The 25,979-nt window shown below is 50.0% G+C and overlaps 4 protein-coding genes and 2 non-coding genes across 7 annotated transcripts; 4 read left to right on the top strand and 2 right to left on the bottom strand.

Moving 5' to 3' along the window:
* Window positions 1-1,858: 1,858 nt before the first annotated feature.
* On the top strand, window positions 1,859-8,796 carry CCT6A (chaperonin containing TCP1 subunit 6A). Its single transcript, XM_026036958.1, has 14 exons — window positions 1,859-2,053; window positions 2,317-2,380; window positions 3,874-4,008; window positions 4,478-4,651; window positions 4,789-4,892; window positions 5,574-5,684; window positions 5,968-6,127; window positions 6,378-6,460; window positions 6,727-6,823; window positions 7,108-7,255; window positions 7,478-7,611; window positions 7,719-7,821; window positions 8,237-8,309; window positions 8,438-8,796. The coding sequence occupies exons 1-14, from the start codon at window positions 1,920-1,922 to the stop codon at window positions 8,508-8,510; spliced, it is 1,593 nt and encodes a 530-aa protein (XP_025892743.1). The 5' UTR covers window positions 1,859-1,919; the 3' UTR covers window positions 8,511-8,796.
* On the top strand, window positions 4,239-4,370 carry LOC112945432. The gene has a single exon (XR_003249009.1). It is a non-coding gene; the product is annotated as a small nucleolar RNA SNORA22 (small nucleolar RNA).
* On the top strand, window positions 5,309-5,446 carry LOC112945431. Its single transcript, XR_003249008.1, has one exon. It is a non-coding gene; the product is annotated as a small nucleolar RNA SNORA15 (small nucleolar RNA).
* A 788-nt stretch (window positions 8,797-9,584) lies between the features above and the next one.
* SUMF2 (sulfatase modifying factor 2) lies at window positions 9,585-14,746 on the top strand. The gene is made up of 9 exons (XM_026036988.1): window positions 9,585-9,718; window positions 10,071-10,227; window positions 10,925-11,039; window positions 11,719-11,763; window positions 12,306-12,456; window positions 12,930-12,985; window positions 13,394-13,478; window positions 14,058-14,223; window positions 14,545-14,746. Exons 1-9 carry the CDS (start codon window positions 9,634-9,636, stop codon window positions 14,648-14,650), a joined length of 966 nt encoding a protein of 321 aa, XP_025892773.1. The 5' UTR covers window positions 9,585-9,633; the 3' UTR covers window positions 14,651-14,746.
* Window positions 14,747-15,224: 478 nt separating this feature from the next.
* On the bottom strand, window positions 15,225-19,575 carry PHKG1 (phosphorylase kinase catalytic subunit gamma 1). 2 transcript variants are annotated; one of them, XM_026036986.1, is made up of 9 exons: window positions 19,459-19,575; window positions 18,919-19,094; window positions 18,414-18,468; window positions 18,044-18,109; window positions 17,808-17,971; window positions 17,546-17,636; window positions 16,961-17,114; window positions 16,712-16,837; window positions 15,225-15,730 (listed from the first exon to the last, which is right to left on the bottom strand). In XM_026036986.1, the coding sequence occupies exons 1-9, from the start codon at window positions 19,539-19,541 to the stop codon at window positions 15,479-15,481; spliced, it is 1,167 nt and encodes a 388-aa protein (XP_025892771.1). In that variant the 5' UTR covers window positions 19,542-19,575; the 3' UTR covers window positions 15,225-15,478. The 2 variants fall into 2 exon arrangements, with proteins under 2 accessions (XP_025892771.1, XP_025892772.1); XM_026036987.1 differs by having other exon boundaries at window positions 19,486-19,573.
* Window positions 19,576-22,251: 2,676 nt separating this feature from the next.
* On the bottom strand, window positions 22,252-24,529 carry CHCHD2 (coiled-coil-helix-coiled-coil-helix domain containing 2). The gene is made up of 4 exons (XM_026036940.1): window positions 24,445-24,529; window positions 23,766-24,012; window positions 23,058-23,214; window positions 22,252-22,542 (listed from the first exon to the last, which is right to left on the bottom strand). Exons 1-4 carry the CDS (start codon window positions 24,492-24,494, stop codon window positions 22,532-22,534), a joined length of 465 nt encoding a protein of 154 aa, XP_025892725.1. The 5' UTR covers window positions 24,495-24,529; the 3' UTR covers window positions 22,252-22,531.
* Window positions 24,530-25,979: the final 1,450 nt, after the last annotated feature.

Genomic DNA, 25,979 nt, shown 5'->3' with positions numbered 1-25,979 from the left:
AAAAAAAAAGAGGCAATCTTCAAACATACAGGCCAGGAAAGGACAGAGAAGTGTGCATGGAAATCTTAAGAGGATGTTTAAGGCACAATTCCCACTATGTGACTATCAATGAAAGAGCATCACTTAACTTTGATAAATGATTTAAGAAACTCCTCCATTCATGGCAGATATCTATACAAAGGACTGCAATTTCTTTTAAAAAGGTTTTCCTTTTCTGGAAAAAAAAAAAAACCAAAGAAGCAAATTCAAACTAAAATTTGCCAAAATAACTTTTATTTTCCTATGGTGCTAATTCCCCTCAGAGAACTGCAGCTGCTTGGGGGATGGCCAAAGCCCGAAGGCTGCAGCTGCCTCTGCTGTGACCTGGAGACATCTCTGCGAGCACCTGGCCTCACTGGGTCTGTGCTTAGGACGGGGGTCCTGCCGCCCAGGCAGGTCGCTGAGAGCAGCAGGTAGGACACAAAGCTCTGTGTGTCCGCCCGTGCTGCGCTGGTCGAGGCTGCCCTCTGCTGCAAGCAGCCCCGCGAGAGGAGGCAGACCCACAACTTAATATCAGAACAGCAAAGTATTTGGGCAGCAAAATCGGGGAACAGTTGGGAATTTCGGTGTTTTGGGAATTTCGGTGTTTTAGCGGTGCGTTGCAGCTCGGCATCGAAAGCTCGGGCGCTGCGGCCTTGCAGGGCTGGGTTTGCTTGGTTCGCTCCGCTTTGCTTTCAGCAGGCCTGTGGCATCCCTGCGAAAACGGAGAATAAACATTAACAGGAGAGCTCCAGCTCCCCGGGGTGAAATACTAAGTGTGATTTCCTGCATTTTGCAATGTTTAATGTTTATTTTTAATGATTACAGCAAGAGGAAGGGGGGGGGAAACAGCTGAGCCTAGTTCTCTATACCGAGAACTCAACATCAGTGTATTTTACAAGAAATACCCTGCTCAGAGCAGGATTACAGGGCGCTTCTGTGCAGGGTGGCACCTTGCGCAGAAACCGGAGAGACCCTTCCCGAGGGAGCAGGGCAGCAGGTGCCGGAGGGCCCTGCCAAGAGCAGAGAGGCCGCGCAGCCGGCTTGTCGCTTCGCTTGTTGTCCCTTTCATTCAGGTTCCCCCCAAAACTCCTGAGAGGTAGAAACTGAGGGGACCACAGTCATTCCACAGGATCTCAACCCAAGTGATCTCGCTTCAAGATCCCTCAGACAGGATCTGCAGGTTCTCGCGGCCAATGGCCACACAAAGAGGCTGCAAGGAAACCTGGCCACAGTTCAGAGCCGCTTGCACTGGCCCCTTCCTCCACTTTGGAAGAGCTTCGATGCCCCTCAGCGCTCTGGATGCTCACCAGGAGCCACTTTGATTATTAATCCAGCCAGCTGAGCTATGAATTCCAAGGATCTAATGTTAAATCGGCGAGTTTAATTATTTATTCGCATGTTTCTGTGAACCTGGCAGGTGCCTGCTGTCACATGAAGGGGCAGGAGGAAGGATCAGGCGACTGTGCCCGTCCAAGTGCCCGCCTGCATGTGCACGGACTATCCGCTGTTCCTACTTGAGCCAGGGGGTTGCACTAGGGGATGTCTGGAGGTCCCACACAACCTCAGCCGTCCCGTGACCCTGCGAATGGCGCTTCAGCTGCCGTGACCGCGCAGCGACGAGCAGCCGCCGTCGCCCGCCCGCCCGCCAGGGGCGCCCGTTCCTGTCAGCGCCGCCCGCGCCCAACGGCCGCCGACGGGGCGGGACTGAGCGCGGAGAGCGACACTCCGCACAGCCAATGGGGCTGCGCCTCGCGCGCCACGCAGCCAACGGGACCGCGCCTGCCGCGCGGCGTAGCCAATGAGGGCGCGCGCGCGCCGGAGTGTTCTAGAAGGGGCGGTCGCGCGGCGCGGGCGCCCCCGCCCCGCTCCCTCCGGCGCGGCGTGCTCGGGCGGCGGCCATGGCGGTGAAGGCGCTCAACCCCAAGGCGGAGGTGGCGCGGGCGCAGGCCGCGCTCGCCGTGAACATCAGCGCGGCGCGCGGGCTGCAGGACGTGCTGCGCACCAACCTGGGGCCCAAGGGCACCATGAAGATGTGAGGGAGCCCGCAGGGGCGTGGGGAGGGGGTGGCCGCGCGTCTTCCCCCCCTTCCCCTCCCCATATCCCTCCCCAATTCACCACAGGCCTCAGCGCGCGCGGCGGCCGTTATGGCCGGGGGAGCTCGTGTGAGGCCGTGGCCGCCGCCATGTGGCGGGGAACAAAGGGCAGAGGGTGAATGAATGGGGAAGGGGCCTGCGTGGGGCCTAGGCCGGGCCTAGGCCGGGGGGAGCTGCTCACACGCCTCGTGTCCCCCCGCAGGCTCGTGTCCGGCGCTGGGGATATCAAGCTGACCAAAGATGGCAACGTGCTGCTGCAGGAAATGGTGAGCTGCTTGTTGTGTGGGGTGTGTTTGTGGGAGGGAGCCTGAGGGGAGCTTCAAGGTGCCCCTGACCCTTTGGGGGACAGGGGCAGAAGTGAGGGGTGCTCTGTCCCCCGCTGAGCCCGGCCTGCACCCCCCGCGGTGCTTGGCCCGGTGTGTGGAGGGAAATGCCCCTTGGGAGGAGATCCAGGAAAAAGGTAAATACTGGGTGGGGTTTGCCCGTTAATTTGGCAGTAAGAAAGGAAACGGTCTGTTTAATGCAATTACTTTTTTATCACTTTTCTTTTACTTAAGAAGACGCATACCTTTATTGTGCTCGGCCGGGTCTAAGAAGGCAGAGGGTTTTGTTGAGTTTGTTAGGTTTGTGGCTTAAAAGATGTTCAAATCTGGGTGGTGGGTGCTATTCATTCATTCCACTTTCGCATCGAGTCTGGTGTTACATTTTCCCACCCACCATGTGGGTGAAGGTTGTGTGGTGGGTAGTGCCACCCTGCCCTGAGTGGCTGTGAGTCCCTAATCCACAGTGGGATGTTTTCCCTGATACTCTTAGGTTTTAGTGTGTCCCACACTTCCCTTGTTAACTGTTCCACCTTGTTCATTAATTGTTTTACTGCTGCATAAAAAAATGAAGACAATTTTCTGGTAGGCAGGAAAAAAATAGTAAGTTGCTTCAAACTTCAAAAAATCAGAATGATAAAGTTTGAGTTAGAGCATGAATTATTCCATTCATGTTCTACTCATCTCTTGTTTTTTTTTAAGCACAATTAGTAAGCAAAAATACAGCTGTGCTTAAGATTTGTAGGGCTCAAACGATGCTGAAATACTCCCCAGTCAGCAATTGGAGAAGCAGAGTGATTCCTGTTTGCTTAAATTGATAGGCCTATTTGTGTAAGTGCCATAAGGTCATATGTGGTTGTGAACTTTGGCCAGATAGGAATGATATTCCTGCTGTGTTTATGGCTGAAACACTAGTGTACTTCTGCATGAAATTTCAGTAGAGGAACTGTCAAGGAACAAACCAGCTGAATATTGAGTTTCAGAAGAAAGAATAAACAGTTGAAGGATTGATAAACCAAACTTATGGTCGGTTAAGAGCGGCTTGAAGTGCAGGGATCCCTAAATCAGGTCTAAGCATGCTGGTCTACATGTCAGAAGCAGTATAGTTAATGGTGCTGTATCTGCTCCCTAATGGAGTCAAAAAAGAAAAGGGTCTGTCAAGCAACATACTGCTCGTTATATCCCAAGCAAGCCCTTCACTCTTGAGCATTTCATTATTGTTCTGTTTAAATGCACAGTCTGGGGGGGAAAACCTAGTGTTATTTACATTAATACAAGATACTTATTCTTAAAGGATTTTTTTAAAAACCTGTTGAATCCTGTCAATTGATATAAATCACAACAATTCAACTAGTCCTTAAATATTTCTGTTCAAACTGATTTCAGACGAGTTACTTTCTGTAGCAAGGTGTATTGCTTAGCTTCTTACTTTTGTTTAGCAAATACAACACCCGACAGCCTCCTTGATAGCCAAAGTAGCAACAGCACAAGATGATATCACGGGAGACGGTACCACTTCAAATGTCTTGATCATCGGAGAGCTCCTAAAGCAGGCAGATCTCTACATCTCTGAGGTATGTATGCAGCAATTCCCTCAAAGGTGAATGAAGAGCTTTACCTGACAGCATTCACCTTCTGTTTTGTTTAATGCTAAAATTCATAAGTCAAACATGAAAGTGTACATTTCTGCAATGTACTCATTTTAAGTAGATCTTATTTCTGGCTATTTTGTTTGAGTTTAAACAATTTTCTTGCTTGCATGTTAGCAAGGAGATTAGTTTCAACTGAAGAATAGACATACCTGTTGCACAGTGAACACCCAAGTGTGCTTTGTAGTTCCCTTGGTTTTAATTCTGTGCTAGAATAATCTGTGCTTTTCCTCTGCATTAGAAGGATTGTCATTCCTTTTACATGTATTCAGAAGTACAGTACATTCTCTTGTCTCTCTCTGTGGATTCCCTGTGTTTCAACATTGGATGCAGTGCTGAAAAATACCATTTCGTGTCCTACTGTCTAATGATTTCTCTGCTGTTCTTGCATTAGGGCTTGCACCCAAGAATAGTAGCAGAAGGATTTGAGATTGCAAAGGAAAAAGCACTTGAAGTTTTGGAGCAAGTCAAAGTAACCAAGGAAATGGACAGAGAGACCCTCATGGATGTTGCCAGAACATCCCTTCGTACTAAAGTCCACACTGAGCTTGCTGATGTCTTAACAGAGGCAAGTGTACATACATTGTCTGGTTTTGTGTGAAGAGGTTCAGGTTTTAAACTGCTCTTGCTACTTCTTGGGGTGAAAGGTGGGTGGAATGTTGTGATCTTGCTCTGACAAAGACTAATGTGTTTGTTTTATTACAGGCTGTAGTAGATTCTATTTTGGCAGTCAGAAAACCAGATGAGCCCATTGATCTCTACATGGTGGAAATTATGGAGATGAAGCACAAATCTGAAACAGACACAACGTAAGAATGAAACAAATACTCTGGAGCTTCAGTTTAGCAGTTTCCTGAAATTAGAATCACTTGGATTTGATTTTCTCCGGGAGATAAAGCCACCGTCACCTAGAATTACTTGAAAAGGAATGAAAGGAAAGCAAAAAGATGATAACTCAGGGTTGGTCCTAGAGGGTAAAAGTTCCCCAGTCACTAGATTCATTCCGTCCCCCTGTCCCCCCCCCCCGAAACATCTTGAAAAGCGCTGAATGACACTGCTAATTTGCTTCATAACAATGTGTGTTTTTTTCAGTAACAATGCCTTTGTTGCGTGCTTGTATGTTACATTTGTTTATTACAAGTACAAAATATGCATTGGGCAAGTGAAAATGAATTTGTTTTGAATTTAGTTGAAAATTCTGTAGGTTCATAAATGTACCTCAATGGCATGGACGAATTCTGCGTTAGCTTTTCCCAGTAGCTAATGCAGTCAGACACTATGCAAGAACATATTCCCTTTTCACTCGTAGATTGGTATGTCTATTTTTCTTGAAAATAGGCATGCCTGTGAAAGTGGGATACATAGTTCTTGTTTACCTCTAGCATGAGTATATAGGCAGTTCATGCTTGACTAGTTAGACCATCAGTCTGTGCTTTCATGAAATGAATATTTTCTGTGTGTTGACTTCCAAGTTTTTTTTACTTCCTCAGGTTGATAAGAGGACTCGTGTTGGATCATGGTGCTCGTCATCCTGACATGAAGAAACGAGTGGAAGATGTTTATGTTCTTACTTGCAATGTGTCTCTAGAATATGAGAAAACGTAAGTTTGCAGCAGAAAGGTCAGGAACAGAAAATACTTCTGTCAAAAAAACAAATGTAAGGTGCACATAAAGTATTGAAGGACTGCCTGAAATCTGCTCTAGAGCAAGACAGGTACTATAGAAGGGATAAGGGAAAATATGTATAGACACACACACACACATATATATATGCAGTTGGTGGAAGACTTCCTTAGGCAGTCCCTAATCTGCTTTTAAGGGTTTTTTTACAGCTTAAAGGACCACTATTTATTGTTTACTGTTTTGGTTGTCCCCTCCTTTCAGAGAGGTGAACTCTGGATTCTTCTATAAAAGTGCAGAAGAGAGAGAGAAGCTAGTAAAAGCAGAAAGAAAGTTCATTGAAGACAGAGTGAACAAAATCATAGACTTGAAAAAAAGAGTCTGTGGTGATTCAGATAAAGGATTTGTTGTGATCAACCAGAAGGTAAGATGAATAGATGCAAATGAAAATGAAATGAATTTGAGATGTTGGCCTTGTTGGCAAGCTGCATGCTGTTAGATTCCTTTTTGAATCATATAGTATGTAGTTTTTATTCAAGTTTGAGAGGGAGGTTGCATTTTGGGGGTTTTGTTGCTGTTTTTTGGAACATCACAGAATTTACCCATTAGTTTCAGACAGGGAGAGCGTTTCTCAGTGTTTCCTTTTCCCTGATAGTCCCTTGCTTTGTTTCTAGGGAATTGACCCATTTTCCTTGGATGCACTTGCAAAAGAAGGAATAGTTGCTTTACGCAGAGCTAAAAGGAGAAACATGGAAAGGTCAGTTCCTTTGGAGGAGTAAATATCTTGTTCTAAACTCATGCAGTGTGAATCAGGTCTGGCTTGAATCCACCTTTAAGGGCTCACACTAATTTAAGAATCTACTCCAATCTGTTAACTCTTGCTAGAGTAATAGCAGGTAGTTCAGATCCAAGCCCAACAAATGTCTTGATCTGTGTGCTGAAACAGTTATGAGTACCTGGCTACTAGAGCAAAATCAAGTTGCTGAGTTTAAAACGAATATTAACGTATATAAATCCTTTCAGATTGACCCTTGCATGTGGTGGTACTGCCATGAACTCCGTAGAGGATCTCACCCCTGAATGTCTGGGCCATGCAGGGCTCATCTATGAGTATACATTGGTAAGTATGTCTGAGCTAAATAGGCCTCTGCAGATGGTGCAAAGATGCAAGATAGTGCATAGGGAGGATTTGCGGTTTAGGCACTAAGGAAGATCTACTCTTAGGCACTTAATTTGCATGCATTTCAAATGGGTAGAGAAGCACATATCTAGCTTCACATAGTTTCTTGAAAACCTATTTCTTCAGAAGTGAATCTGAAAGTGTGTGCTTTTGCATGTATATGTTTTATATGTATGTGTTCATAAAGCAAATACATGACACAAAGTCTCTAACTCTCTTTGTAGGGTGAAGAGAAATACACCTTTATTGAGAAATGTGACAACCCTCGCTCTGTTACCTTGTTGATTAGGGGACCAAATAAGCACACACTGACACAAATTAAGGATGCAGTAAGAGATGGTCTACGTGCTGTTAAAAATGCCATCGAGGATGGTAAGTCTGTACTCATCACGTTAAGGAATTATGAGTCTCAACAGAATTCTTCTCAAAATGGCTGAATTTGTGTTGGCCTAACTGAGAGCTGATGCAGTTGTACATCAAGCTAAATATATTTCGGTGTAAAGTGTTAGTTACTCTCCTTTAATAGTTGTACATTATAAGGAATATATACTGTATAAGTAGTGTAGTTTCTCAGTGATGTTTTTCTTTTTACAGGATGTGTGATCCCAGGAGCAGGGGCGCTAGAAGTGGCAGTAGCTAATGCTCTTGTTAAGCATAAACCTAATGTCAAAGGAAGAGCCCAGCTTGGAGTTCAAGCTTTTGCTGATGCTCTTCTCATCATTCCTAAGGTATAAGGAATTCCTGGAAGAAGTGGCTTGCAAGTACTCCAAAAGACACTTCTGTAGCTGTCTGCTTCATGATGTTTATCTGAAGTGATGTCTTTGTTCTCTCCAAGGTTCTTGCTCAGAACTCTGGTTATGATCCCCAAGAAACTCTAGTGAAGGTACAGACAGAACATGCAGAATCAGGTCAACTTACTGGAGTTGATCTGAACACTGGTAAGAACCTTTCTAAGATGCTCTAGTAGAAGTAGCTTGGTAGTAACTCTGAAATGAAAAATAATGCTTCTGAGTGACGCAAATATTGTTTGAAGAAGACAAATCTGTCTGGTTCAGCTTCATGTGATCATTCGGTAGCTGTTCAGCAAGAACCTCATGCTTCTTTCATTGAAATATAAAGTTGCAGTTACAGTTTTTCTGTGTGAAAAGCAAAATACTCCAGTGGGATGAACTGCAGTCATTGTGTACCATGAAATATTTATAGTTGTACTGCTAAGGGTTTGTGTGAAGAGGAAGCAGGCAGAATAAGACTTCATGTTTGTAGCAAGCAACATGAGATGTTAGCAGAATGTCATAGTTTGAATGCAGAAAACCGGTCAGTGATGACTAAAGATTGCTTTATTTCTTTACCTAGGTGAACCAATGATAGCTGCAGCAGCTGGGATTTGGGATAATTACAATGTTAAAAAGCAACTACTTCATTCATGGTAATTTTTTGTTTTCACTTTAATTAGTGGGAGTTGGGTCAGCAAAGCTGATGCAGTAATTTGGGATGAAGTTATCTTGTTTTGATGAACTGTATCAAAGATGTTCTAACATTCTTTATTATTTCTAGCACGGTGATTGCTAGCAATATTCTCTTGGTTGATGAAATTATGCGAGCTGGGATGTCATCCCTCAAAGGCTGAAGCAGATCTGCCTTCATCAGTGGTGATCATCATGAGTAGTATTGCCCCAAAGAATAACTCTGCAGAAGTCTACGTGAAGGCAGCCTTCCCTTAGCTCTCGTGGATTTTCACAGCAATGGAAGTCACACAGCTGTAACTAGAAGCACCCTTCGGTTAACATGGCCACTCAAACTATTGGCAACTATTCAAATGTTTGATTCTAAAATCAGTTATTTATTCTTAATTTCACTGCATTATACAGCTGAAGTTGCTGTCCTTTTTACCCAATAAACTGTTACGTTCTGTGCTTTGCTTGTGTCAGTTATTTAATACCCTGCTTTCCTTAGGCCTGATCTTGAGTGTTCTGCTTTTCACCTTGGTGAACACTGGTCTGGTTCCAGGGCTTGATCCGTGTTTTCTAGCTCAGGTGCGAGAGTTCCTGGTCTGATGGAGTTGTGAAAATACTGCCAATTTTCTAATGTCCTTGGTTAACAGCATGGTTTTAGAGGGTAGGGTTGAGATCTGGAATTTTTCCCCTATTGGATTAAACTAAGTATTTCATGGTTTTGTGCTTCTTTCAAATCAAACTCAGTTTGTTTACTTGCATTAAAAGGGTTAAAATAGGCATGTTTGAAAAGCTGCAGAAAGCCCAGCAACCAACTTGCATTCAACCCTACCAGAAGAGGTAGCTGAACTTGTGTGGGGCCTGTGTCTGTGTTACTGAGCTTACATTTTCACAGTTGGGAATGCAGCCAAAAAGCAAACTCCTCTCGCCTACTTACCCATCACTTTCTTACTAGAGAAAAAGAACCATAAAACCTGGCTCAAAAGGAATCTCTGAAAAGCAACCTGCAGTGGAGGGAGTGCTGGGGTGTGCAGGGTGAGTGGCAGTAGGTGCTTCTTACGGAACTGGGGCTATTTTTTGGGTTTTGCCAAAGGGATGTTTAATTTCTTCCGTGCTGACCAAGGTGGCAGCACAGGAAGGGGAAGTGCTTGGCTGCCTTCCCTACGCGGCGCCCGGAAACGCTTCCATGCGGCCGGAGCTCGTCCGGGGAGCGCTGCGGTTCCTCCTCGGCTCCGGAGCTCATCCGGACGAGCGCTGCGGTTCCTCAGCTCGCGCCGCTTCCCGCGGGCGCCCGTCCCGATGGCGCCCGGCTTCGCCCCCTGCAAGAGGCGCTTGCTGCTTGTGCTCTGGTGCTGCCTGGTAGAGCCCGGCCGTGCCCTGCAGCGTGAGTCTGAGCTGCTGCTGCTGCTCCTCTGCTCTGCTGCTTCCCCTTGGTGTAACAGGGCTTTCATGCCAGTTTGGCTTCTCCCCGTTTATTTTTTTATTATTATTTTCTCAGTTGCAGAAGCTATTTATTTATCTTGTTGATTTGGTCTGCCTGTTAATTTTTCCAAAAGAGAAACTGAACATATTGCCTTTTAATTTTCAAACAATGTATATCAACATTGTCAATCAGCTACTTTAATGCACCCTTTTTCCAGGGTGTGAAATGGCTTTTTTGGGGGAGAAAAGATGTGTTGTCCTGTGCTTTCATGTTTAAAAATGACCATTCTCATACTGAGTTCCTTCTTTTCTAGCTTTTGGAAAGGATGACGAGATGGTGCAGCTGCCTGGTGGGAAGTTTCAAATGGGATCCAGTTCCCAGGACAATAAAAACGAAGAAGGGCCGGTCAGGGAGGTGACCGTGAAGTCATTTGCTATTGACAAATACCCCATCACAAACAGGGATTTCAGGTGAGGCCAAAGGTTTCGATTTGCTCCGTTTGCAGAGCTGCAGTAGCCCCGGCAGTGGCTGGAAGGAGGTGGGTGTTGAAGCTGTTGGTTGCTGGGCTGGTTCCGGCATCTAAAAGCTGCCTTGGAATTAAAAAAAAAAAAAAAAAAAAAAAAAAAAAATTTTTTTTAAAAGTCTATGAGGAAGAAAATGGGTCAGATGTAGGGCAGGATTCAACAGCATGGGGGATTTGCTGTGTTTTGGGGGCACATTCATCCCTAATAGTAAATGTAGGTTTTAGTGGCCTTAAGGGCTTTGGGGTCTATGCAATTGTTAACAATTCATAAAGATAAAAGCATAGGATGATTTTATCCATAAAAGCAATATAAAAACGGACAAGCAGATGTGTGAACAAACCCAAATCAGACCAATATCATCCTTTAAAAATCTCATTGCTCATAAAAATCTCAAAATTTGCTCATAAATTGAGCGAATTATTATTGAGCAAATTATTATGATTATGAGCAATAAATTGCTCATGAAAATCTCAAAAAGCTCATTGTAGGAGGGAGGAACTGGGACTATCAGCAGACTTGTAGTGGCTGCAGTTGTTCTGTGTTTGCCTTGCTCTGCCTGTGCTGTGTGTGCAGGTTGCTGTATTTGGTGGTGTTCCTCTTGAATCTCTTACCCAGACACTTGCGCATGTTGTATTTATGCCAGGGAGTTTGTTAGAGAAAGGAAATACAAAACAGAAGCAGAAGCGTTTGGCTGGAGCTTTGTCTTTGAGGATTTCGTATCTGAAGAGCTGAAAAAAAAAGTCACCCAAAAACTGGAGGTAAATCCAACCTGGAACCTGAAAGGTTTAACAGATGGACTACACCCCAAGGGGGTGATTTTCAATAATGATGAAAATTGCATTCCTGTCTGAATTGCAATCCTGTCTGATGCCCTTGCTTTAACTAAATAAATAAAAACATGAGAAAAAAACAGCTTGCAGATTGCAAATTCTAAGCAGAAGGTTTTTCTGTTTAGTGACAGCTAACTGTCCCTGAACACCCTGGCCCTTCTCAGTTTGTTCTGGGTTGTTTTGCTTTTGGCAAGAGCAGGACTAAGTGTGGCCTGATTTAACCCCCCCTTTTCTCTATGTCCACTCCAAACTGTCATGTTCTACGTTTATTAGATCTTCCAATAAGCTGGGAGAAAGTAAAGTACATTTCAAGATTTTCTGCTCATCAAATCTTAAAAACAGCAATAATAAATAGTGAGGGCTTTTTAATCTGTTTTTAAAAGCAGATGAGCCTAGGCTCTGTATTCTAAATCACATCAAGCTTTAATTTTAACTTAAGCTTAACATCAAACTTGAATTTTAATGTAACCATTTCCAGACTAACAAGTACTCTTCTCTATACATGCTGCTATAGGATAGCTGGGGTGTGCATGGCTTTGCTAGATGGCAAATCTAGCATTAATCTAGCATTAATCTGGCATTAATCTGGTGTCGTTTCTTCCCTCAGTCCGCGCCTTGGTGGCTGCCTATAGAGAAGGCTTTTTGGCGACAGGTGAGTAGAGCTTTTCTACCCTTTCCAAGGGGCTGGTTACACTTCTGTGTTGAGATGGGCACTTTAGGACCAACCTGGGACAGGGGAGATTTGGCTGCGGATAAGCAGTAGTTTTTAATTAAATATTTATTAATCTCCATGTTCTCTTATACTCGAAAGTTGCTCTGAATGTCATGAAATGTTACCACTAAGCCTACTCTAGACTTCAAAGTGCTGGCAGGGCTAGTGGAAATATTTTGGTAAATGGGGCTCTTAGATAATGGGTCTCCTTGCTTTGGTGCTAAATTAAATGTGTTGCAGAAACTTTTGCTACCTAAAAATCAGTCCTGGAGAGTCCTTTGCATGCTGAGGGTAGAGCCAGATAGTGCTAGGGACACTGAACATCATGGAGTGAAAATGAGAGGAGAAATCACATCTCAGGTTCCATTGCCACGGGTTCCAGTTCCCCACCTTGCTCCAAACTATCCTTTATTTCCTTTTTTTTTTTTTTTGGAAAAACTCATAAAAATCAATTAGAATCTGTTCAATGCAATTCTTTCCAGCCCTCAGGTCCTGGCTCCGGCATAAAAGACAGGCTGGATTACCCGGTGCTGCACGTGAGCTGGAACGATGCGCAGGCGTTTTGCAAGTGGAAAGGGAAGAGGCTTCCCACGGAGGAAGAGTGGGAATTTGCTGCTAGGGGAGGCCTAGAACGTACGTAAGACAAGGCTTGACCTTTTTTCTTAAACCCAACCAACTCATTAAGTCGTGCTAGGTCTATTAGACTCATTGAGGTATCCAAGAGAGTCAATTAAATAGCGGCTTCTTGATGTTCTCAGTCCATCTTTCTAATTCAACCACTTCAGTCAGATAACAATACCCTTTCACAGGTGTGTATGGTGGTAGCATACAGCAACCCCTGTGAGTAACTGGGGTGTAGCAGCTACCATGGGATTCCCTGCGATGAGCACTGATTGGTAAATGGGAGGTTGCCTCTGGCTCCTGCTCTCCCCTCTCACCCACTGGAGACATCCGCAGGGATTGCACTGCTAGGTATCGCTCGTATAACTCTTCTTGGGGTCCCAAGCTGAGCAGAAAAGGACGGCAATAAAAGCCTGGTTTTACAGTAGCAAAATCCAGCAGTTGGCCTGACTTGCAGGGATTCACTGGTTGTCTCTCTTTGACAGAAAGAATATATCCGTGGGGAAATAAGTTTCAGCCAAACCGTACCAACCTGTGGCAGGTAAGATCCTATGAACTGTCCTGTCTGTGTTGAACGGCTCTGATGATGTTTTATTTTAACACGGTCACAGAATTCATGTGGCTGTCAAAGCATTTTGAATGGCCCTGGGGATCATCTTCTGGTACTTTACCCAGAATGGAGCGATCTCACCCTGGTTTCCATGAGGATATACTGTGATTTTGCTTCTTCAAGAACAGATCTATTCAGATAAAGTTTTAGGAAAGTGGTTTCTCTCTCCCTTGGGAGACCTTTAAGTGGTGGATCTGCTAGCTTGGATGCAAGATTAGGTAGAGCTAATTTGCAACAGATACTTAAACACTATTTAAGTAGAACACAGTTCTCTAAAGATCGAGATTTATTTTCTCCTCTGTGGTGTGTCTTTATTTAGAATGATCTTTCTCCCCACAGGGCAGTTTCCCAAGGGCTGACACGGCTGAAGATGGTTATCACGGTGTTTCACCCGTGACAGCCTTCTCTCCTCAGAACAACTACGGTGTGGAACCACCTTGTTTGGGTCTCTAGACTTGGCATCTGCTTGTTAATGTCCATCCAACAGTAATTATAGAATCCCATGGGAACAGGAGAGCTTAAAATAGGGAATGGGATGGGTTAGAGCTGCATCTTGAGAGATGCTCTCTCAATGTTGAGAGGTTAAAATAGGGAATGGGGTGGGTTAGAGCTGCATCTTAAGAGAGTAACAGTGAGCCTTGCAGGAGCATCGATGGCCGAGGTGCTCCAGATATACTTCAAAGAACCAAACTGTTTTATGCTTTTAATAGAAGTCAATTATTCTGTTGTTTGTGAGCTATCAAAAATATCATAGGGCTTATGTGAAAGACTCGAGGGAGGCAGATGCTGTTCTCTCTTTATGCCAATGGGAAATGGGGAGACTCATCTAAACTGAGAGGTTTGTGAAAGGCCCGATTGTAAATCGGGGATTGTGCCCTCGCCATCAACCACGTTTGCTCAATGGTCCCTTGAGTATTGCATAGAAAATCTGTACAGCAAAGTGCTTTGGCAGTCTTTGTGTATGCGCTCTCACAACGCTAATGCAGCAGCTTTTCCACGTCAGGCCTTTACGATCTGCTGGGCAACACTTGGGAATGGACAGCGTCGGAATACGCAGCTCCCGGGCCTTCATCGCGGCGGCGCGCCCAGGACATGCGGGTCCTGAGAGGGGCCTCCTGGATCGACACCGCGGACGGGTCTGCGAACCACAGAGCTCGTGTGACCACGAGGTGGGTGTGTGCAGGGCCCAAGGGCTCCCGCAGCTGATTCGTGAGTCCTTCGTCATGTAAAAGGCATTTTAGACTGCCAGATCCTACCCCATTTTGGGGAAGAAATGCTGCTCAGAATACTATGCTAAAAATTTTGCTGCTATAAATACAATCCTAAACGCTTCCCAAATTGTGTGTGATACCCATCAAGTATTTAGTACTTTGCTGTGAATTATTCAGGCTGTGGAAGGTGCTCATAGTCTGTTGTGCAGGGTCACGTGAAATGATTTGAGTGTTAACTACAATCTTATCACTAACTTTGGATATCTGTTTTCATCCTAGAATGGGGAACACACCGGATTCAGCCTCAGATAACCTCAGCTTCCGCTGTGCTACTGACATACGGAATCACAAAATGAAGCAAAGTGGGACCAAAACCGAGCTCTGAGGAGTTCACTGGGAAAAACCTGGAGGCGTTTTCTCCTGTGGAGATGAACAGTAATTCCAGCAGTCAAACTTTTATTAAACTAGCCAGTTGTAAAAATTGAAAACAAATACTTTCAGCTAACATTTCTTTACCAGGCACTGCATATTTGGGCATTACATGGGACTTGAGAATGACCGATGGGGGAGAGGGTTTTCACTGTCCTCTTGTATTGCATTTCTCTTTTGGATAGGGGGGCATGTGTGTGAGAGCAGCAGTGCTCAGCACTCGTACCTCTCTGACATGATGCATGGGGCTATAGGTCAGCTGTGGAGGGTGTATAATTTAATGTGGATACTGCCCGAGCCGTGAGCGAGCCTAGCACTTGGCCACTGCTCGCTGAAAGCTCTGCCCCGTGCTCGGTGCTTAAGGGGCTTGGAGCTGGGATGTCCTCCAGCCCTCGGCGCGAGGACCGGCACTGCGGAAAGCGAGCTCTCCCGGCTCCCTGCGAGGGCCCTTCCTGGCTGGTGCAGAGTGGCTTAATTCTGTCTTTCTGTCACCAAATCTGACAGCAGCACAAGCGTGTTGGTGCGTGAGGACACCAGCCCCCTCATGCTGCTCTTCTCTGGCCCTGGGAGCAAGAACAGGGCCAAATCCGGAGCCAGGTACCCGGAGTCTTTGCTGCAAGACATCTGCCTTTGCAGACAGCACTTGGAGCTATAGCGTGTTAGAGCTCTACAGGGCGGTGACACTTTTCCCCAAAACAAAGTGGCAGAGATGGCTGCTCGTTTTCCAGAGGTTTTACTCGCCCACTCCCGCAGCACGCGCGCGGGCTCCGCGCGGCCCCGGCGCTCAGAAGAGCTCCTCCTCGGCGGCCAGGGCCAGCAGGATGGCCTTGCACGTGTTCTCGAAGAGGGCGGCTCGGTTCTGCGCCTCGCCCTTCTTCACCCAGTGCCGGTAGGTGCGGAAGGCGCAGGCGTCGATGAGCTTGCGCAGCGGCTTCAGCGCGTACGGGTCGCGCACCACCAGCTCCCGCGTCACCGACTTGGCCAGCCGGTACTGGTAGTAGATGCGCACGGAGGCCAGCACGGTGAGGCAGACGACCTGCGGAGCGGAGCGGAGCGGGGAGCCGCTCGCAGCGGGGCCGGCCGCGCGCCCAACGCGCCTCCCTGTGCCGCCCAGGACTAGCACGGACAGCCCCGCGCTCGCGCTTTGAGAGGGACACCAGGCTTTGGAAGGCTGAGGGAGCTGGGCCTGTTCAGCCTCGAGAGGAGAAGGCTGAGGGGGCACCTGAGCAGTGCCTATAGATACCTCAAGGGAGGCAGTGAGGAGGATGAGGAGGCCTCTTTTCAGTGGTGGCCACTGATAGGACTAGAGCCGAGTCCTAGCAGCCTAGCAGCCACAAACTGAAGCACCAAAAGTTCCACAGGAACTTAAGGAAACATTTCTTGACAGTGAGGGTGACAGAGCCCTGGCACAGGCTGCCCAGAGAGGTTGTGGAGGCTCCTTCTCTGGAGATCTTTAAAACCCGCTTGGATGCAGCCCTGTGCCACGTGCTCTAGGTGACCTGTGTGTGCAGCGGGTTGGACTGGATGACCTCTGAGGTCCCTTCCAACCTTAGGCATTCTGTGATTCACTCTATGATTCTCCAAGTTCACCCTTAACTCCATCACTGCAACTCAGCCTTAAACACCCAAGCTGATGTGCTGGGCGATGCACATCAGTGCAGGCTCTATAGGCGGCAAAGGATACCCCTGTTTTATAGACATTTGCTGTACTTTCCCCTTGGGAAGCAATTCTTTTTCTTTTTAATGTTTTGTGGGGATGGGAGGGCATTTTTTTTCCCCTTTCATTATTTAATCCTACTTCTTAGCAGTTATATTTCTTTTGTGAAACCTCGCGGTGCAAAAATCCTTAGCACGTTCCCAGAAAGTGAGAAGAAAGAAGGGCCGCTCAGTGCTGGCAAAGGACAGCCCCCCAAAATCCGGGTGCACAAAACACCCCAGAAGGCAGCAAACGCGGCCCTGACTTCGGGCTCTGCCGGCGCCCGGTTCCCCCGCGGGCCGGCACCGACCCCAACCTCACCTTGAATTTGCGGAAGGGGCTGAAGTGCCGGACCTCCTCCACGTCGTACTCCTGGAAGAAGGGGTGGGCGAGCGCCTCGCTGGCCGTGTAGCGCAGCCGCGGGTCCACCACGAGGAAGCGCGAGATCTGCGGGGAGGCGCCGTCCTCAGGGACCCCCAGCCCCGCGGCATCGCCCCGCGCTGCCGCTGCGAGACCCAGGGCATCACCCCGCCCCGCCGCGGGGTATTCCCTGTGCCGGGAAGGCCCTACCAGGTCCTTGACGGTGTCGGAGCGGTCGTCCCACTCGGGCGAGCCGAACTGGTAGCTGCCGTTCATGATCATGCGCAGCATCAGCATCTGCTTGCGGTGCCAGAAGGGCGGCGAGCCGGCCAGCAGCGTGTACATGATGACCCCCGTGCTCCACCTGCGGGAGCAGCGGCACCCCCAGCCCCACGGCACGGGAAAGCGGGCGGCCGCGGCCCCCCACCCGGCACAACGGGACCAGGGCGCCCCGCTCGGCTGCTCATCAGGGAGGCCCAGCCTGTCCTGGGGCTCGTTAGCCTGATGGGGAGCAGCGGAGCCGCCTGCTTTGGGGGAGAGACGGGAGATTCGGAGCCAAGCTGGTGGTGCGGAGCTACAAGCCGGAGGTACTTGGCTTATTTAACTTCCTTGGGAGTTTTGGGGTGTTTTTTTCCTGGTTTTCCCAGGGCTGGGAGAAGCTGTGTGAACTGGTGGGACTCGCATGGTCCAGGCTGCACTTCACCCTCCCTGTGCCTAGAACCGCGATCCACTGGGATGGAGCAGCGGGACAGGAGGCCGGCAAGGGCCACGGGCGCGGGGCTGCGTCTCACTTACATGTCCACCTCCTTGCCGTACCCCTGGTGCTCGTCGTCCATGGAGCACTGCAGGATCTCGGGCGCCAGGTAGCCCGGCGTGCCGCAGATCTCTGTGCAGACGGGCGCGCGCGTGAGCAAACACGAGCAGCACCAGGCGGGGCGCTGGCAGCAACTCAACGCACCTCATTAATTAATTTCTCAAAGGGTTATAAGGAGCACTGATGGGTCCCCTCGTGGCCATGGGCAACTCGGGCACGTGCGAGCGGCCGCTGCCCTCCCACCTTTGAGCTTCTCGTCGGAGCGCAGCTGGCAGGAGAAGCCGAAGTCCGTCAGCTTGATGTTCATGTCGTCATCCAGCAGGATGTTCTCCGGCTTCAGGTCGCGGTGCACGATGTCGATGGAGTGCAGGTACTCGATGACCTCCAGCAGCGCCCGCATGATCTTCCTGCGGATGGGGCCAGCGTGTCCCAGGCCGCCGCGCGGCCCCACGGCCCCGGCTGCCGCCGGCCCCACTTACCTGGTCTCCTTCTCGCTCAGCGTGACCTTCTCCGTGAGGTAGTCAAAGAGCTCCCCTCTCTTCATCCTGCACGGGCAAAGCAAAGGGGGCAGCTGCACCACCATCAGGCAAGCTGCCCCCAGCCCATACGGGGGCAAAAAAATCCCTATAAAAACGGTATAAAATGCAAACAGGGCCTGAGGCCGGGTGGGTGCTGCCAGAGGAAATATAAATAGCCCGGGGCTCTGTAATGGCCCTGCCAAAGGTTAGGGGAAACCTGAGCGGTGTCTGGGCAGCGGGCGCAGTGCCGGGAGGCTGCGGTCGGCGCAGGGCACCCGAGGCCGTTCCCAGCCGCGCTTTACGCCGGCCGCCCGCTGCATGTGGGACTCACAGGTCGAACACGAGGAAGAAGAAGGTGCTGGACTCGTAGCTGTCCTTCAGCTGGACTGCAAGAGAGAGCGCGGCGGTGAGCGCGGGGCGGCGGCGTGCCGGGCGCCCCGGCCCCAGCGCCCGCTCCGTGCCCGTCCCGGCCCCGGCCTGGGCAAAGTGCTGCACTCTGACCCCTCGCTGGGTTGGGGTTTCGTTAGCAGAGGGCTGGGAGATGGGGAGGAGACGAGCGAGGGCCTCATGAGGAGACGATCCGTGGCACCGTGATGCCCGTATGCAACCCTGGGCTCAAAGGTGCTGCAGTTTTGGGTTCAGGGGAGGTGGTGCGGCCAGAGCTGCTCCAATCCCAGCTCCAGCTCCAAGCTTGGGGGCTTCCTTCTAGATTCCCACTCCACTTTCCAAACTTTCACCACCCACCGGGAGCAGCAGGGAGAGGAGCAAGGCAGGGCTTTCCCTGAGCCCTCCATGGGCCCCCCCAGCAGCAAAGGCCGCCCGGGGGCCCGACTTACTGACGTTGGGGTGGCCCGAGACCTTGCGGAGGATGTCGATCTCCTTGGAGGTGGCTTCCCGCAGCTCCTGCACCTCCTTGGGCGAGATGTTGCCAGCCGTGATGTCGATGATCTTCACGGCGTATTCCTGCCGCGTGACCTTGTGGATGCAGCGGCGGACGACGCTGCTCACCCCCCTGCGGGACCAGTGCGGAAGGGATGGGGTTTGCGTTCCGAATTTGCCTGTTTTACAGGCTTTTTAACATCTCGTTGCAGTGGGATGATGTGCTGTGTGGTCTCGCCATTGCCACTGCTGTTCCTGTATTGCCCCCTTATATTTCCACAAGATTTCATGGCATTTGGGTGCTGGAGCTGCAGGGGAGCTCGTGTGTCTCGCTGGGCTGCGCTCTCCCGGGCACAGGGAGCTCTCGAGTGGCACGAGATGCTCCCTAGCCCCATTTGGGACCGCTGGGCCACTCCAGCTCTGATCCGACTCCCATCGGATGCTTTTCCGAGCGGGCACCGAGGCGCGTGAAAGGGCTCGCAGAAACCACGCGTTACCTGCCCAGCACCTCCTTCGGCTCATACTTCTCATAGAATTCCTTGGACGAGGTCCAGTCGGGCAGCTCCTCCTCCTTGGTCATGGCTGCGAGCGGAGCGCTCCGGGGCGGCCGCAGGGAGCTGCGGGGGGAGCAGAGGGCGCGGGGCAGCGGGGGGCCAAGAACGGCTCCCGGGGGCCTTTATTACACTATTATTAATACTACTCTTTCCTATTAATGCTATTTTTAACATGTGAAAGATACCTAGAACTTTTGCCCGTGGAAAAAATAGTTGAAGGATTAAAAAGAAATGTTTAAGATGAAGTTAGGAGGAGTGGGGAAGGAGCGGGAGGTTGGAGGCCGGGGCGCCGCGGGCCGCAGGGTCAGCCGGGGCCGGCGGCAGGCGCGGGTATTTCTGGATGGCACCAGGCAAGGCGGCAGCGAGCGGCTGCGCCGGCTCTTCCCACCTGTGCCCAAAACCTCCCGGGAGCCTGGGAATATTCTTGGAATATTCCTGGAATATTCTTAGGAATATTTGGATTTTTTTGGTTTTTTTTTTGGATGGAGACAAATGCCATTATTGCTGTTGGGTGACTTATAATGCCAATGTTGTGACGATGGGGAAGATATATATATATATTATATAAGTTTTCTATTCTATATACGTGTAATGTTTCTAAGTAGCCGCTGGGTACAGCTGGGTTAATTTGCCAGGCTGAGCTGCAGGAAATGTTGTGACCAGCTATTTGCAACCACCCAAGCAAGCCTGGGCTGGCATTTAAACAAGAGGCACCCCAGGGCTGTAGCGTTTCCAGCCAGAAGCAAAACAAAACCAACCAAAGAAAAAGCGAAAGGAACAAACCAAAAAGTCCCCTGGAAGCCTTGGGAGCCCCCAGGGCCAGGCCTAGGGCTGGGTTTGGGCTGGGGGGGACGGGAGCAGGCGGCACCAAGGGGCCCCGTGTCACCCCTGTGGCTGTACAAGCTTGGCAGGCCTAGGGCAGCGGGCAGCAAATATATATACATATGAATATATATATATATGAATATTGATGAATATGAATATATATGAACATCTATATATATATTCATGTGTGTGTATGTATATGTGTATGTGTGTATATATAAATATATACACCGACATGTATATGTACACATATACATGAATAAATAAGATTTTTCTTGGAAAACCGCCCTGGAAGCCCCGGCCACGGAGCCTCCTCCCTGTGGACCGGGCCGGGGGGCTGCGGACACGGTAACGCCCCGGCAGGGCACGGGGGATCCCCGGGGGGGCCAGGGGGTCCCGTGCCCCTCCACTCGGAGGTGCCGCCTCCCGCAGCCCCCCCCGCTCCACGGCGGCCGAAAACCGAGTGTTTATTCAAGACCCCCGCGCCCCCCCCAGCCCGCTCGGCTCCCGGCGCGGCTCCCGGCTCCGCTCCCGCTCCCGCCGTTTCCCGGCGGCCCGAGGCCCCGCCGCTCACCCACCTGGCGCTGCTGCCGCGAGCGGGGGGCGGCGCGGCCCGAAATAGCCCGGAGCGGCGCGGGGCTGGCAACGGCCCCGGCCTGCGCCGCCGAGCGGCCGGGACGGGCCGCGGCCCGCGGGGGCGGCGCTGCCTGCGCGTCGTGCCGCAGCTACCGGTTTGTATTAGCGTTCCCCTTTTTCTTCTTTATCCCTTCTTTCTTCCTTCCCCTCACCCCTTTTCCTTTTATTTTTATTTATTTCCTCTCATTTTTATTTATCTTTCCCCTTTTTCTTCTTTATCCTTTCTTTTTTTTCCTTCCCCTCCCCCCATTTTCCTTTTTTATTTTTTTCCTCTCATTTTTATTTTGTTTTTCTTTTCAGGAGACAATGGTTGTCGCAATCCACAACGCAACTTCTCTGCCAGCTGCCTCCTTTGAGGTGCCTCCCCCTCCACCTTATTCTCCCCGTGATTTTTGCCTTTGCAGCCGCAGGAAGCCGAGCTCCCTGTCCACCCAGCGCAGGCAGAATGGCAAACAGGCCAGTATGTGTCAGAAGAGACAGGGAGCAGCGGGGGTATTTTTAAATGCTTTATTAGCAAGGGGAAGAGACAAAAGCAAAGGCCAAGGGGGAAGCAATGCAGAAGGAAGCTGCTGTTCCTCCCTCCGTTTCTGCACACACTTTTCAGCGCCAGCTTCTTTGCCTCGGTGCAAGTCCCCCTTTTCCTGCTCCCTGTCACGGGCCACAGCACGTTTTGCTGCTGGGGCTCCCCAACAGGATGCAGCCCTGCGGCTCCTCCGCCGGCACTCGGAAGTTGGCACTTGGGGACACGGCGGAGGAGCCCGGGGCCGCAGCGCGGCCGTGGCTCCGGTGCGCGGGCGGCGCCGGGAGCGACTCCGCTTGCCTGGAGCCTCCTCCCTGCTCCCGCCAAGCTGCAGCCCCTCTGCTGGGGAAGGCGCTGGTCCCCTCTGTAGCGCAGCGGGTGACCGCAGCAGCCGGCCCTGCCTAGAGGGAAGGCAGTGCTCTGAGCCTCTAGCGAGCCAAACGGAGCTTTTGTCCAAACAGGGAAAGATGTGCGGAGTTGTTGAAGTCACTGGGGCCAGGGCTCTCCCTGGAGCAGCCTGGGGAACCAAAACAGTGCAGACAGAAGCCACCCATGGCCTTCAGCAACACTGCGTAGGAGCCGCCTTGGCTAAGTCTAAGCAGCCCCAGCCCTTCAGGCTCCTTTCCTGCCAGCACAGCCCCCTGTACACAGAAAATGTCTAGGATCCCCTTTTCCAGCTCACCCTTAGGATCTGATTCCAGCCCCTCAGCCCAAAGCCCCTGAGACAAGGCACTCCGAGAGAAAGTTTATTCAGACATCGTATCACACTTACATTCAACACAATGATCAGTAAACCAGTTAACCCCAATCAGCTCATTCTGCTTTATTATTTTTTTCCATTTTGTGCTGATTTAACCTGCTGTTGTTAATTGTCTCACATCCGTGGAGGCTATGGCAGAAATTAAGCCATGAGGTGATGACACCGTGAATAATATGAACTAACAAAGTATCGGGCAGCTTTAGACTATTACTGAAGCTTTCTCATTCTTAGGTCAGTTCTTGCACAATGGCTCTCAGCTTCTGTGTTCTGAAGGTTTAAGCTAATCCTGTAAAACAAAAGGTTATCACAATCAGTGATACTTAACACTGAATCCATAAAGCACAAGGCAGCCTTCTTGCCTCCAAAGCAGCTGTAGATGTTCCTTCCTCTCCCCATCTATTTGCTGGGACACATTTAACTGAAGATTTTAGCAATGCCTGCTGCACATTCCGTGTTGGAAATCTCACATTCTCCCCTTGGGGCAGCTGTGCCTAAGAGGCACAAGCAGCAGACCCCGGCCAGCAGACCCCGGACACAGGTTTTGCTCTGATTCCGCTCTCCTGATCAGCATCGGTCTAGTCTAGAAGTGCAAGCACTAAAAGCTCCAGGAATTCACTCTCTCCCCGCCCCACAACCTCCAGCTATGTGTACTGGACCACCAGAAGCAAGAGTTTCAGTGAGTACCTGGTCTATATCCATCCAGTCTTGACAGAGGAGATTTAAATACTGGACATGTGCCTAAGATACTTGATTTTACCATTCTGCTCATTTAGCAATTGCCTGGTGCTGCCGCCCACTTACCATTAGCAAACCTGCACTGCTTCAGCACCTCGCTGAAGCCCTCACACAGCTTGAGATCAGTCTGGTTCTGCGCACACTCCAGGAACTGCTTCATTTCATACTGACAAGGGGCAAACTGCTGCTGCTGCTGGTAGGCAGGCTGGGCCGCTTGCGGTTCCTGAAACAGCAATGTTTCCATAAGCACCCTTGCAAAAGCTTCAGGCCATGACACTGCACCACCACTGCACTGGCTAAAACGCACGGAGGAAATACAGCAAGCAAAGTGTTGTATTGTGTTCTGATTCAAAAAGAAACAGCTTTAGGTACAAATAGTTACAAGCAGTGATATGAGACAGTGATTCATGTTCCTTAAGTTACAAAAATTTAAGAAACTTTACACAGTATCTGGACAAGACACAGTAGTATTATATTAGTGTTTGAGCAGCACAAAACATGATCTCAGACACCGCTCTTGTGCCATCATCGCACCTAGTGGACAGAAATCCTTGTACCTCCATTAGCACAGTTACATGCTACTTGTGTCTATTTGAAGTATTTCTGAGGGCTTCATGGTGATTGGGATAATTAACTTACTGATGAAGTTTCTAAATTTACCTCTTTTTCTCAGCTGCAACTTGTGTGCTCATTACATCTTTATTATTTCACCCTCTATATAATTCAGCTCTCAAATTAGCTGTGCCTTGTTAGGACCCAGCTGTACTCTCTTACCTGGTAAGTGATATCAGGCCTCGCAGCCTCAGAGCCACTTCCTCCTCCAAATCCTCCTGTAAGCGCGTGACCGATGGTATGGCCCACAGCAGAGCCTACAGCAACTCCCGCAGCAGTCGTAGCCATCTGTGCCATCAGACCGGGCTGCTTTGGTGCGGGAGAGGCCACGGCAGAAGGTGGTGCCGCAGCTGGGACAGGGGCCCGAGCAGCAGGCGCTGGGGGCGCAGCTCTCATTTGTGGTGCCCGACTGCAAGGACATAAGGAGAAACCCAAATTATCACCTCTGTGCTCAACCCTGCGGGTCACAGGCAAGACATGATTCCTGCTTTGGGGTGTCCTGTGCAGCCATGTGAAGAGTTGATTTCTGTGGTGAGTGATTTGTGCACAGCACTTTGGACATTGGGGCCTATTTTGGGGGCCTTTGTTTTAAGGACCGATGCCCCCTCCTGCCTTATTCTGATGCCTTAAGCTTAGTTAGGGCGGGATCAGCTAGATACAACGTGCAGAGGTTGGACGCCCGGGCCCCACCGCCAACCCGCAAGGCCCCGTTCCGATGCCCGTTAACCATCCGCCCTCCCGTTGCGTCATGCCCGGCATGGCGGAGAAGCCTCTTCCGCCCGCGGCCTACCGGGCTCCGCAGGGAAGCGCGGAGGGGAAAAGCCCCGTCTGCCACCCTCACCTGGCGGGGGGCGCCACGCGGGACGTGCGGCTCCTGCTGCCCCTCGGCATCGCGGCGAGTGTGAGGAGATCCCGGCTCTCGCGTCGCCAACGGCCGCAACCGCCACCAACGGCCGCCGCTGAAGGTCACCCGACACCGCCTGCGCGCGCTGCGTCACGGCCGCGCGGTCACGTGCAGGGGGCGGGGCCTGCGCTCGCCCCGCCCTGCGCGCGCTGGGGGGGGGGAGGGGCGGGAGGAGGCGGCGCCATGGCGGGAGCCCCGTGAGGGAGAGCGGGGCGACCGGCTCCCGTCATGGTGGTTACGGGGTCACCCTGGCCCCAAAGGAGCGGGCACCGATTGCCCCGTTTTAAACTGCCTTGTTTTAGGGCTGAGCTGCAAATATGTGAGATAGGGTTTGCCCTTTCCCCTTAGCTTTAGTATTTCTGTTGCTCTTTCTTCCTCTTTTCCCTCCTATTTCAGTTACCTCCCCCTGGTCCTTTCTGTTCTGTCTCCTTTTGTCCACATTGCTAGGAGGCACAATCTGCAGAGTAAGGAATATTTTAGTTCATACGCTGAATAGAATTCAAACATTTTCTTTAACCATGAGATTTATTAACTTTTTAAAATTTAAATTATTAACTTTTAAAAATTTATTAAACTTTTTAAAACTTAACTATCAATTTCCCTTTTGTTGTTGAGGGAGGGTCATTCTGCTCTAGGTTTCTTTATGAATATATTTTGTTTTGCAGAACAATGAAGGCCACAATTCAGCGTGAATGCTGCTACCATATCTTCTTGTCCCCTGTTCCTTGGGAAAACCAAACCCTGCAGAGATTCGTATCATACTAACTCACTTTTCCATAGTGTGTGCAGGCAGATGGAAAGGGGAGGAAAAGCAGCCTGGGGCCATTCCCTAGATAAACCCAACACCGCGGTTATAGTAGATGTTTAGGATAAGCAAAGCCTGCTTGATCCTAAGCTACTCAATAACTTTGGTGCTTGCAGAGCAGAGGTACCGGGCAATTTCTTAAGCTCTAACCACACAGGTATTAATGTTTCTTCTGAGGGAAACCAGAAACCCGCAGCCGAAACGCGATAGGGCACTGATTGCCGCTGGTTGCATCTGCCTGACGCTAGCTAGAGCTACTGACTAACGGGGCCACCGCTATATTTAGAGGCGCGACGCGAACGCGATCCCGGAGCTGTGCACTGCATGCGATCCCGCTGCTCAAGGGCAAGGCACATGCTCGACGAGAAAACCCAATGGAGTGTGGCGGGAGAGAGGAAATCCAGCTCTTCTGGAGCCACCTGGCTACTGCAAGAGCAAAAAAAAAATACTTTTTTTTTTTTTTTTTTTTTTTCCCCTGAGAGTTTTCCAAGGCCGAAACTCTCACGGTGAAAGTTTACATGTCACTAGAAGTGCTCAAAAGGGGGAGGAGTGAGGGGGGGGGAAAGCAGAAGTTTTGCCAATGCGGAGCCGTTGGGAGGTGTAAGGAGCCGTTGGGAGTGGGGAGGGGAGCCGTTGGGAGCCGCCGGGAGCCGTTGAGAGCCGTTGG

Source organism: Nothoprocta perdicaria, unplaced genomic scaffold (genome assembly GCF_003342845.1).
Source record: "Nothoprocta perdicaria isolate Ctin4 unplaced genomic scaffold, notPer1 scaffold_189, whole genome shotgun sequence".
Classification (NCBI taxonomy): Eukaryota; Metazoa; Chordata; class Aves; order Tinamiformes; family Tinamidae; genus Nothoprocta; species Nothoprocta perdicaria.
The sequence above is the reverse complement of the archived record's forward strand: the minus strand, read 5'-3'. Positions and strand labels throughout refer to the sequence as shown.

Bases quoted from the DNA above. Each gene is read 5' to 3' on its own strand.
- SUMF2 (XM_026036988.1), top strand. From the start codon at position 9,634: ATGGCGCCCGGCTTCGCCCCCTGCAAGAGGCGCTTGCTGCTTGTGCTC. The intron at 11,040-11,718 runs GTAAATCCAACC...TTCTTCCCTCAG, and splicing joins AAGTCACCCAAAAACTGGAG to TCCGCGCCTTGGTGGCTGCC. The intron at 12,457-12,929 runs GTACGTAAGACA...TCTCTTTGACAG, and splicing joins TGCTAGGGGAGGCCTAGAAC to AAAGAATATATCCGTGGGGA.
- PHKG1 (XM_026036986.1), bottom strand. From the start codon at position 19,541: ATGACCAAGGAGGAGGAGCTGCCCGACTGGACCTCGTCCAAGGAATTC. The intron at 19,095-19,458 runs GTAACGCGTGGT...CTGGTCCCGCAG, and splicing joins CCGAAGGAGGTGCTGGGCAG to GGGGGTGAGCAGCGTCGTCC. The intron at 18,110-18,413 runs GTGAGTCCCACA...TTGCCCGTGCAG, and splicing joins TTCTTCCTCGTGTTCGACCT to GATGAAGAGAGGGGAGCTCT.
- CCT6A (XM_026036958.1), top strand. From the start codon at position 1,920: ATGGCGGTGAAGGCGCTCAACCCCAAGGCGGAGGTGGCGCGGGCGCAG. The intron at 6,128-6,377 runs GTAAGATGAATA...CTTTGTTTCTAG, and splicing joins TTGTTGTGATCAACCAGAAG to GGAATTGACCCATTTTCCTT. The intron at 6,824-7,107 runs GTAAGTATGTCT...CTCTCTTTGTAG, and splicing joins TCATCTATGAGTATACATTG to GGTGAAGAGAAATACACCTT.
- CHCHD2 (XM_026036940.1), bottom strand. From the start codon at position 24,494: ATGCCGAGGGGCAGCAGGAGCCGCACGTCCCGCGTGGCGCCCCCCGCC. The intron at 24,013-24,444 runs GTGAGGGTGGCA...ATGTCCTTGCAG, and splicing joins CGCGTGGCGCCCCCCGCCAG to TCGGGCACCACAAATGAGAG. The intron at 23,215-23,765 runs GTAAGAGAGTAC...TTGCTGTTTCAG, and splicing joins GGCCTGATATCACTTACCAG to GAACCGCAAGCGGCCCAGCC.